At 35.4% G+C, this 10,666-nt stretch overlaps 3 protein-coding genes across 7 annotated transcripts in view; 1 reads left to right on the top strand and 2 right to left on the bottom strand.

Annotated features, from left to right (window-relative positions):
• The window catches only part of LOC126836412 (gamma-aminobutyric acid type B receptor subunit 2), a 169,079-nt gene extending 164,359 nt beyond the window's left edge, over positions 1-4,720 (bottom strand). For both annotated transcript variants that reach the window (XM_050569782.1, XM_050569773.1), the window contains exon 1: positions 4,602-4,720. The gene's annotated coding sequence lies outside the window, so the exon portion shown is untranslated. The remainder of the gene's footprint in view (positions 1-4,601) is intronic.
• Positions 1,727-4,097, top strand: LOC126836440 (uncharacterized). 3 transcript variants are annotated; one of them, XM_050569850.1, is made up of 12 exons: positions 1,727-2,102; positions 2,190-2,219; positions 2,294-2,356; positions 2,557-2,610; positions 2,804-2,833; positions 2,901-2,927; positions 3,055-3,105; positions 3,178-3,204; positions 3,273-3,362; positions 3,512-3,601; positions 3,677-3,964; positions 4,057-4,097. In XM_050569850.1, the coding sequence occupies exons 1-11, from the start codon at positions 2,042-2,044 to the stop codon at positions 3,922-3,924; spliced, it is 771 nt and encodes a 256-aa protein (XP_050425807.1). In that variant the 5' UTR covers positions 1,727-2,041; the 3' UTR covers positions 3,925-3,964; positions 4,057-4,097. The 3 variants fall into 3 exon arrangements, with proteins under 3 accessions (XP_050425807.1, XP_050425797.1, XP_050425788.1); XM_050569840.1 differs by lacking the exon at positions 4,057-4,097 and having other exon boundaries at positions 1,727-1,946; positions 2,036-2,102; positions 3,677-4,035; XM_050569831.1 differs by lacking the exon at positions 4,057-4,097 and having other exon boundaries at positions 3,677-4,035.
• A 2,354-nt stretch (positions 4,721-7,074) lies between the features above and the next one.
• On the bottom strand, positions 7,075-10,362 carry LOC126836422 (endoplasmic reticulum mannosyl-oligosaccharide 1,2-alpha-mannosidase). 2 transcript variants are annotated; one of them, XM_050569796.1, is made up of 9 exons: positions 10,191-10,362; positions 9,957-10,094; positions 9,701-9,865; positions 9,305-9,635; positions 9,017-9,165; positions 8,683-8,874; positions 8,411-8,598; positions 8,055-8,346; positions 7,075-7,980 (listed from the first exon to the last, which is right to left on the bottom strand). In XM_050569796.1, the coding sequence occupies exons 2-9, from the start codon at positions 10,044-10,046 to the stop codon at positions 7,621-7,623; spliced, it is 1,767 nt and encodes a 588-aa protein (XP_050425753.1). In that variant the 5' UTR covers positions 10,047-10,094; positions 10,191-10,362; the 3' UTR covers positions 7,075-7,620. The 2 variants fall into 2 exon arrangements, with proteins under 2 accessions (XP_050425753.1, XP_050425761.1); XM_050569804.1 differs by having other exon boundaries at positions 9,957-10,089.
• Between the last annotated feature and the right edge of the window lie 304 nt (positions 10,363-10,666).

Here is a 10,666-nt window from a genome sequence, read left to right as displayed (position 1 = left end):
CAACTGTATAAGCCAACGCAGTTATGAAAATATTGAATCGAGATGATGTCATTCAATTATCATTCGACGGATTACAATAAATTATTGTTTATTTGAACACTTGAAAAGTAATAAAATATCATTAAAAGTTGTTTGAGAAAATATCAAATCCGGGGAATTAACTGTAGCGATGAAATGGCTAAAAGGAAGTGATAACGGTCAAACTTATGATATTTTATATTATAAAAGTTTACTTTATACATTGAAAAAAAAATGTGTATATATATATATATTTCTGAGATTTTAAGCTTCCGTTTGAAAATTCCGGCTGCGCTCACACAAGTTTATATTAATTAATATTTAATAAAACGCCTCGATTGAACATTCTTCAGCTGTTCACCTCATTTCGATTAAAACGCCCAGAGGATTATAATACATAGTGTTATTACTGTAATCCGTTAGAATTCCATTTATTCGATCAACGTCTCCGACAGCTTAATATGAGCAGAACTACCATAGTGATTGTGTGCTCAACCGATTTCAAACGTTTCTGGCCTATCAAACTCTATGGATGAATACAATATACATGCACAGTTGGTTATACTATGATATCCTGCACAAAATTGGAAAAAATAAACATATACACTTTTTGGCTTGGCGCCCATTGTGAAATTTGATCATCCTGTTCAAATTGGGTTCTGAAATGAAATACTGTGCGTTAGGTCAACCTTGCCTCTCGCTATCTCTATACCTTTAATGGTTCTGCCAAAGTTCAGTGGAAATTATTGTTTTCAGGACCACAGCAACTAAAATAGAAGTAATAAATTTTAGATAAGCTACAAAGGCTGGATAAAACCACACAAATAATTTCACCAGAGGTACAAAATGTGTGCGTGGAGAGGGTGGTTTTTTTTTACCCTGCGACATTTTAATTAGCAACCGTCGACGAGTAACCTATACAGCTGTAGTGTGGTTTCAGAAAATAGTGTTTCAAATTAAAAAATATTGTTATCTCATATCATTTATTTCTTATCTCTTATCACTGCATATATATATATATATATATAATAAACTAGATTGCCAACTAGACGTGATAAGAGTGGAAGTCAACGTCCGCCATTTTTGTGTGTATAAAATAATATAAGAATAAAGTTAACAAAGGAGGTTTTTAAAAATACTAATTGGGGACACGCGAAGATATCAGTGTAGAGTCGCGTGAATTAGTATAAATTATTTTACAATGTTATTGTACAAACTCCATATCAATCGTACGGTTTAAACGGCAACTGAATATAAATAACAGTTTAGATAACTTATTTTTATCTAATCTATGATATTGTATAAAATTGTATATTTCTGATGTGTGCGATCACACCGATTTCATTTACACATATACGCGCTTATCACTCATATCTAATCTCTTATCACTAACTGATAGTGAAATTTCTTGCATAAAAATTATAATTTAAGTACAAACCACGGTTATTGACCGCAGGTAACCGCGATAACCAAGGTTTTAGGTTAACTCGTGTGGTAGTTGAGCCAAATTATTTGTTTTAATATCTTATTTTATATTGATTTAACTCAAAATATAAACAAACAAATTAAAATATCTGAATTACTCTTGTTTTTTTTTATCGAGGAAATTAAAAGTAAAAAAAAAAATACCTATTTACATACCATTTTTTTTTGTCGATAAAATGTGCCAGACAATAATAATACGGTTAAAACGGTTTAATAGTATAAAAAACATCAAAAGAAAATAATCACAACTCAACGTCAGTGTAACGCGAATATGTAATGTTAATATGAAAAAAAATAAAACAGCTGTGTAAATAAATTAACACATACATTTTTGGTGTTACGGTTTCGGTCGAAACCTAAGCCCATAGACAAGACATAGGCAAGAAAGTCACTTGAAAACAACAGATTATTTTCTTTAAAGTTTTAACGGTTCAAAAATACAAGTAAGTAATACTATCGGACTTAAGTATATTTTAAGTACACTTTCAATCAAATAACACCACAGAGTGATCCATCTGATTATTACTTACAGATAAAAATGCAAATTTTCTGTTTATTACTGTCATTTCTTTTTGTAAACGTTTCCACCGATAAACTAAGTAATTATTTAATTTTCCAAACTTATTCAGAGTTGTTAGATCGTTTTTTTTTTTAAAAATTCAGTATTTCACTTTTTTTTTTTACAGCGGAATATATCAACGAGGTTTCCATTACAAGTCGGTTACACTTTATTTTAGGTTTTTTAATTTTGCTTTTTTCATACAAATTTTTTTTAAACGACCTATTACAGATGCACACATCAATTTCGCACATAATATGAATAATTTTATTTTAGAAAACACACGCATACCGAGTAAGATATTTATTTAGAATTGATTTAGTATGATTATTGTGTTTTGTTGTGTCCAACTCAAATCAGAGGCAATAGCGTTAAGTTAAAATATGGCCACTGCTTAAAGCGTGTGGTTTAATAAGATTTGGTGTACTTAATATTTGATTTGATTTAAAATGTTTTATTATATCTCGAATCTTTATGTACTATGTTTATTCTAGATGGATTAGAGTATGTAATTGAAAGAATTGTTCAAGGAAATAGATACAACATAGGTAGTCATAATTATTATGTAATAGTAAAAAAATAAATAAAATAAAGATAACGCTTGCTAGTATAGGTAGAACACAGAAAATTTGTTCTCCAAAACCTAAATGGAATCCACTTTGAGCTTTGTCTTTTTGTCCGACAAATATAATATGAAATTTAAATCCAATATAGAATTTGTTTATGTTATGTTAATTTCAGAAATTATGAACAATATGATCACCGTACCGGGTAATCGTTTTCATTGCACACATATCTCCAAATAGTATACAATATTATGTTTTTGTTTTAATTTCAGATTATGCATTCCTCAGGGACATACAGAGTAATCGCCTATTTGTATATTTTCACGTTTACTATAGTTTTATTACATTCACGATATCGTGTTGGTTCTAATCATAGAAAATATATAATATTAACATTAGATAATGTTTTTGTGTTTGCAATTGTAGAGTCCATACACCGACAGAGAGACATGCGAATAGAAATAGGCTATGAACTAAGTAAATATAAAAAAACGGGTATTACCTATTAACAGTGTGACGATTTGATGTACCTGCATATTTCTGTTACAGAAATTAACATTCCCAGCGTTGACCAAAGTAATAAGGATTTTTTTTTTTTTGGATGGCCTATCGAAGCTGGTTTTTGATTTTACACATTTTTGCAGATTCTGGAGACTTGAATTTGAGACAACTCGGAGAAGCGAGAAGACTTGTCGCTGAAATTGCTTTGAAAAATATCATAAACCGAGCACACGGTAAACAAAGGGTTGTTATGGTTTTTGTAAACATTTATATAATAATTATATGCACAACCAGCCATTAGTAATATATTTTAAGCGTGACTAATACATTTTTTTTATTATTATTTGTCAACAACACCTGTTATTTTTACACATACTTGCAGACTTTAAACACAATATCGCCAATCTCGTCGAACAGAGAAGACTTTGGGGTACCCCGAGGACATTTCAAAAGACAATCGCCACAGCAATAGGCAAGTGTTAATAGTATATAGGTAATGTCTATGTGTATAACAATAATAATAATAATAATGTACACATTTGTTTAGATGAAAAACAAAAAGACTCCAGTCTGGGCAGGATGTGTAACTATATTGGGTTGTGGACGAGCACAAGAACGCCATCGCCTTACATAATAGACATCCGCATAAGGCTAAGTCCCGATTGTGTTTGTACCTTGTGGGATCAAAGTTATGAAGCCAAAGTATACAGACCCTTCGGTGGAGTATATTGGCAAGTAGACGCCGATGTAACTGACCGGCAAATAATGAAACTTCAGGCACAGCTGTTACTGTGATACCCAATTTGGATAAACAATCAAAATTATAACGCTTACAGTGTAGTATACAAATTCGTCAGCTTAACGTGTCGTCAACGTATTTCATATAATAAACTATTATGCTTACTATTTTAAACGCTATTTTTCAAGCAAAACATTCTACTTTCAAGCAATCCAGACTTACAAAGTCCACGTTTTTAATTATCAACTATTTTAAGTAAACAACTGATGTGTTATGGGTAATGTTCATTGGTTTTTTTCAATAAGTTTCACAAAAATCTTACTATAAAGACAAGTAGAAAAAAAATCTCATAAACATTGTATGATCAAAAATTGAATAGTTAGTCGACTTTAATTGATTGGCCTATGAATACATTTTATTATACGAATAATATTCACAATTATTTATACTCATAATTATTGTTGTTTCAATTGTAATGTTTTTATCTTTAAAGTTTTACTTGATTTGATTAAACCAATCATCTACATTACTTGTAAGTTTCAAACGCATTAAAGTTATCTATTTTGAAGAGAAATATTGCACATTTACTTATTAGGGTTGCAGTCACTTGTGCAAATGAAACAATAATTAAATTACAATTCTGATACATTTGTCAACCGGTTTATGATTGTATAACCGGTTAAAAATGGTATGTACTCAACAACGGTCACGTGCCATAATAGGATGTACTCACAGGTGCAGTGCGGAACTTGAACGGTGTCGGTTCCGCCGGCCGCCGGGCGGTCACGCGTCATCTATACATGACACCGTGGCCACGGCGGCGAGGCCGGAAGGCACGCCATGTCGCCTCGTGGTCCGGCCGCCGCGGACGTTGCGGCGGTGTTCCGTGCGATACGGCGGCTAGGGGTTGGCGGCGGCGGCGGCGGCTGCGGTACGCGCGACGATGGCCGGGCGGGTGGAAACCGTCGTCGTCGTCGTCGTCGTGATCGCGAGTTTTCTACGGCGGCCGGCTGGGGCGTACAAACGACGTCGGCCCAAATGTACACGGGTGCGCTCACTGACTGACTGTTGGCAAAGGGGCTGCTACGTCGGCGGCGGCGGCGGCACACAGCACGCACACTCTGACTGGACGCCGCGCGGCATCGATCCCTCTCGCCCCTATTCGGCCGCCGCGCCGCCGGCCGTCCGCGTGTACGCCGCGCCGCTTCCGCCACTAGCCGGCCGCCGGTGCAGTGCCGGCCATGCACCTGCATAATGCCTCTCGCCTTCTCTCCCACTACCCTCGAATTTTGTTAAACTTTGTTTTAACAACACCGCATACTTAGGCGCATTACAACAATAATTAAATTATAATAATGTACACATAGTAGGTACAGTGTATAGCTGCAAATTTCTATGGAATATTCCTGAAATAAACGTTGGCAACCAAAAATGAATTTAAAAGGTTAACGTTTGATTGTATCGCTGCAAACTCGATGGGCTTTCCAGAGGGAGAGCGTCCGTTTTGTGTACACAAACATAACAATGTAATGTGTACACAGTGCAATGTACAATAATACTTGGAATAGGCCACGACCAGAGTTCAGACAAACAAGAGTCCTGTACAGTGTAATATTATCTTGAGCATAATAATAATAATAATATATATTCAAACGGAATTCGCAGCCCTCGACAATCTCTGAATATTCCAACTGCCAAGTTATGTCGAACTTGTAAAAGCCATATTGCGCTATTATAATATTATATTTAGCCTACACAAGCACCAAACACCAGCTACACACTAAAGTCTCCTGTATTGTTGTCATGCAGAAGAATATTATTGTCCCGTCTTATTATCTATATCTCTTTGGAACAACACTTGTGGCGTGGAAATAACAGCTCATCTTGTGGCCACATTATTTATAAGGCCAAATTTTGCGCTCAAGTGAATATTATTTTCGAAAACAGCCTTATAGGAAATATTACTCATACTCAAAAATATATACTAACAGCAAGGAATTGTTTACCATCCAACAAAATACTATGACAAGGTGACCTAACCAAGGTGAATTATCAATGTCCAATGTTATATGGACTAAAGTTGTTTTTATTAAGCGGTTTCTCGGTGTAAGTAATATAATAATAATTGTGTCATCTTTATCTATGATGATTTTATAATGTCACCCCCCCCCTCCCATTATACTTGACCTATACATCACTATGCTGTGCTATGTATACGATTATAGTTTAATCTTGAAGATTAATATTATGTGTTTTGATTCAGGTATTTTATAAACAATCGGTTAAATAAAAAAATAACCTTTGTGTAATAAACTTTGTTGCTTAAAGCTGATGATTTATATATACCTGTATATAGTATAACATTAACAGTGCAAACGGGTAGAATTAATATTAAAAAAAAATAAAAAATCAAGGGCCATTATTTATTGTCTGGCGGTTTTCATAGTTTATAATATTATTCTTATTACAAAATATATATATATAATTAATATCAAACCATCAATCTCTAAGAGTTGGTTCTGTTGTACAATAATGTACAGGTAAAGAATTTTTAATCATTTTTTTAGACTTTTTTTTGTCTTTTACTTACAACTGAATTTTGTAAAATATTTCACCATTTTCAGTACTTTTTTCACTGTAAGTCTTATCCAATTTAAGTGTTCAGAGCGGTCTCAAGTCAAACGATTGTGATCAATAATTACTACAAAACAAAACAAATATACTTCAATGCGAATCTGTAAAAATTGATACGGTTGATCGTAAGAACATAATAGCGTCAAATTTAATATAATATTATTATAGTCTTAAATCATGGCCAAATTTGTTTTTGTTTTTTACATTCAAACACTTTTATTAAATATTATATTATATATTTTTTGTCTATATCCAGTTACGTATGATAAAAAAAAAAAAATATTATTACACAATGATGTATAATTTTCATTTATTTTAACAAACACACCGTCAAGAGTATAGGACATTTTTTTTTTTTCTAATTTAAAAATATTTCAGATCTAGCAATCGGTGGGATGATCAAACTGTCGCAATATTAAAAGCGCTTTATTAATTAAATTTTAAATAATATATAGAATGGCCAATCGCACGGTTAAAGCGGATTTTCATTACGAGCAAAGTACACACTAAATAACAATGTCTGGTGTAAAATACTGAAATTGGACCTTTCAAAATAGAAAATATAAACACTATGATAACAACAATATTTATTTACAATTTGTTCTAATACAATAACTGTGGAAAAACATTATTTCTATAGAGTACATCAACAATTTTCTATTAGACTCGGTGACAACGATAAAATGCCCGACGAGTGACCAGGTTCGGTAAACGTAACTATTTTTTTAAGTTTCGAACACAATAAATAGGTAACCAACAAGCGGTACTCAAAATTAACAGTTTGTTCTGGCAAATGGTCAGCGTTGACTTTATTTTTTTTCAATCCAACAGTAAATGATCTAAACTACAAAAATCATAATTTATAGCCGGCCAACAGAGTAGAATAAAACAAAAACTAGCTGCTGTCGATAGGAGTGACTCGATATAAAACAATTTTTTTTTTTTCTGCAGAAATACTGAAACAGTGTCGAGTTGTTTAAATTCACAACTAAGCGTAGATCAAAATCGATAAATACAATTTCACAGCCAACAAACGACGAATAATACTCAAAATGCACAAGTTTAAAACAAGCGAAAGTTATTTACAAGCGAGCGCGCGGCAAGTGCACGACGTCGAATCACCGATTGTAAACGGGTAAAGGATGACCTTCGCTGTTGAGCACGTATTTGTCGATGGACAACGCGTGCCGATCGTCGGACATCAACAGGTACAAGTACTTGAGCGTCTCGGCGAAGAAGAACGACTCGGTCATGTCCTGCGGTCGCGTGTCGTCCGGGTCCAGCACGTTGCCGATGGACGTGTAGCCGCCGGCCACCTTTGTGTACCGCTCGAACCCTTGGAACACCAACCAGCCCCAGTCTTGGTAGGTGACGTTGCCGGAAATCTGGTACATGTACCACAGGCTCTCGGCAAACTCGGGACGCAGCAGGTTGTGCGCGTCGTTTATGTTGACGTACATGTCCGGATTCACGTTGACCTGCGGCAAGGCAACACGATCGATCAATAACATTATCGATTTTGACGTCGATCAAAATTAACTATTCCCCTCACTTTTGTGCTAAAGTAAACAATTTCCGGCGACAAGAACGTCGGCTGATCGGCGTACATGTTAAAACACGTGTCCAACAATTTCTCGGCTAGTCGCATGTGACTGGACGGCATTCCGTGGTGTACGCCCAGTGCCAGAGTACCCGGCAAATAACAAACGAGATGATCCATTTTCGGATGAAAGTCGTACGAGCCCGCCCTGAGTTCTCCGATGTAAGTCAAGTTTCTCTGAGGAGACGTGCGCACTAATTTCGTGATGATCCCGTCGATGGCTTGGATATAGTCGTCCTTTAGGCTAAAAAAATAAATTAGCAATCGTTATAGAATCGTATGTTTAACGCTATTCGTGTTGTAATTACTAATCGATGGATTTTCCGGTCTGAATCCATTGTTTCAACAGGTACTCATAGTAACTGTCGCCCCTTGCGCCCAATTTGATTTCCGATCGTTTATGAAACTTGCCCGTGTTCGGATTGATGTAGATCGGCACGAGTCCGTGGTATTTTTCCAACGTGTGAATATGTTCGGACACTCTGGACGCGACTTTCTAAAAAAAACGCACACGACGATGAGAGCACCGATTATGATTTATTTCCAAATCCGTCGAGTGACATTATGACTTTTTGCTTACTTCAAAATCCGGTCTGCCCACGCAACGTGATAAATCTCTAAATTCTAATTGTAGCGTCGATACTTCGGCCGTACTCGAATCCGGGCTCCATTTCGGAGAGTGAGCCATATGGGAAACTAAGTTCACGTCGGAGTAGGGTATGGGCGAAGGAGATTTGGTGAAACACGGAAGAAGTCGTTCGCCGACGTCCAACTGTAAGTATTAAACAAGTAAAACAATATTATTATACGACAATAATAATTTGATTTTTTAGAATAATTAGATTTGGTATCGTTTTTTCTTTTGGTTTAATAAAATTTACAAATATTTCGTTATAAATTTTGTTCACACTCACTGCTTTATCTAGGAACAAAGAATCTCCGGTGAAATGATAAGCGCTTAAGAATCCGCCCAAGACTCGTATAGTAGTCTCAAACAAGTTCACGTCTTTATAATGATCTAGACTAAACTTTGTGCTGACCCATTCTCGAGCTTCGTCGAATTCTAAACAAATAACATAAATCATTAGTCGGTTTTTTTTTTAGACGAGGCCTTGCAAACGGCATTTTTCAAGTTATTATCTCAAACGTCACTTTTTAATAAATGCTATTTGCCCTAATGAAAATTTATTAACATTACAAACCTTTTTTCATATTCATAATCCATAAAGTGTCTAACGAATCGACTATTGTCAGGCCCAAATTGAACCAGTCTTGGTATCTTTTGCTAATGGGCTTCACGTGGTCGTGTCCCCAAGCGTATTTTCGGTATCCCGACCAAGCGTGTTTGAATGCGTTCAACACGGCATTTTGTCGATGGCCGAATGCCGGAGAAAACTGAACGCCGCTGGATGGATTTGACACGGGAATGAGGGCCGGCGCGGCAATCTGTTCTTTTCGATCGACCCCGTCCACGTCGTTGTTATCGATTTCGTTCAATTTCACAGCTTCAACGCCATCGGGTAAATCCAGTTCCTTGGGGGCAAATCGAAAAAGTAATTAGCCATTCCGTTACACAACACCAGCCTAACCCCACTTACTTGTTGTGGGCTAAGGGTGAGCTGCGGTAGTTTGACGGCGTTCACGTCGGTCAACTCGTCAAATTTGTTACCACTGCCGATCAGCCATAAATATATTGAAATACACGTGACGGCCGCGCACAAATAAATTATTAGTTTTTGTAGCTTCGATAGTTTTCTCCAAAACTAAAAACAAACATATTAATCAATACTTAACATATTTTTATTTAAATAAACAACACGATTGCGAGTGCTCGGGCACCCGTCGCATACGTACCCTACGGCCCCAGCTTTTGTAGCTATAATTTTGACCAACACCGCTTAACGGTACAGTTTCGAAATTCAACGACACATGGTCCTTTATCATATTAAGAGGCTGGCGTAGTCTATCGGTTTATATTATATTTCATCTAAACTGAAACGACGAGTACAACGTTTAAAATGACGCGTAAACAACAGCTAAGTGTACATAACATTATTATTATTAATTATTATTATGCCAGATACCGACCTATTATAACTAACGCCAACAACAAACACACACACACACGATTTAAAATAAAACAACAACAACAACAACGTAACGCTAAAGGAACATTTTTAAATACATATATTTATAATCCTATAATATTTACAATCGTGCATAGAGTAATTTGTTTAATATAATATATTATAATAATTATCGGAAAATTAGTAATCGCATGTCATCTAAAACGACTTGCAGTGTAAACACAATTATTGTTGTGATAAGTGATAACGATAAACGTCGGCCGTGATAATAATATTGCTGACAACAAATGCCGTGTTATCTATTAGCTGTGATAACTGATAAGGCGGCTCGGTAAGAAAACGACTCGTTCTACTGTCAAACGTACTGTTCCTAAGAAAGCTGTTTTGATTTAAGTTTTGAAAAAATATTTTTAAATTCTTCATTACATTTTTACCGTGCGCAGATCGTGGCATAATTTAATAATGTATTATTATTTG

The sequence above is a fragment of the Adelges cooleyi genome, unplaced genomic scaffold (genome assembly GCF_023614345.1).
Source record: "Adelges cooleyi isolate 19-005CV unplaced genomic scaffold, UGA_ACOO_1.1 ACOO_flye_CR_arks_rails_tigmint_CR_PRNA_1, whole genome shotgun sequence".
Lineage (NCBI taxonomy): Eukaryota > Metazoa > Arthropoda > Insecta > Hemiptera > Adelgidae > Adelges > Adelges cooleyi.
The sequence above is the reverse complement of the archived record's forward strand: the minus strand, read 5'-3'. Positions and strand labels throughout refer to the sequence as shown.

Bases quoted from the DNA above. Each gene is read 5' to 3' on its own strand.
- LOC126836440 (XM_050569850.1), top strand. From the start codon at position 2,042: ATGCAAATTTTCTGTTTATTACTGTCATTTCTTTTTGTAAACGTTTCC. The intron at 2,357-2,556 runs GTAAGATATTTA...TGTTTATTCTAG, and splicing joins AGAAAACACACGCATACCGA to ATGGATTAGAGTATGTAATT. The intron at 3,363-3,511 runs GTAAACAAAGGG...ACATACTTGCAG, and splicing joins TATCATAAACCGAGCACACG to ACTTTAAACACAATATCGCC.
- LOC126836422 (XM_050569796.1), bottom strand. From the start codon at position 10,046: ATGATAAAGGACCATGTGTCGTTGAATTTCGAAACTGTACCGTTAAGC. The intron at 9,166-9,304 runs GTTTGTAATGTT...TTATTTGTTTAG, and splicing joins GATTATGAATATGAAAAAAG to AATTCGACGAAGCTCGAGAA. The intron at 7,981-8,054 runs GTGAGGGGAATA...GCCTTGCCGCAG, and splicing joins TTGTTTACTTTAGCACAAAA to GTCAACGTGAATCCGGACAT.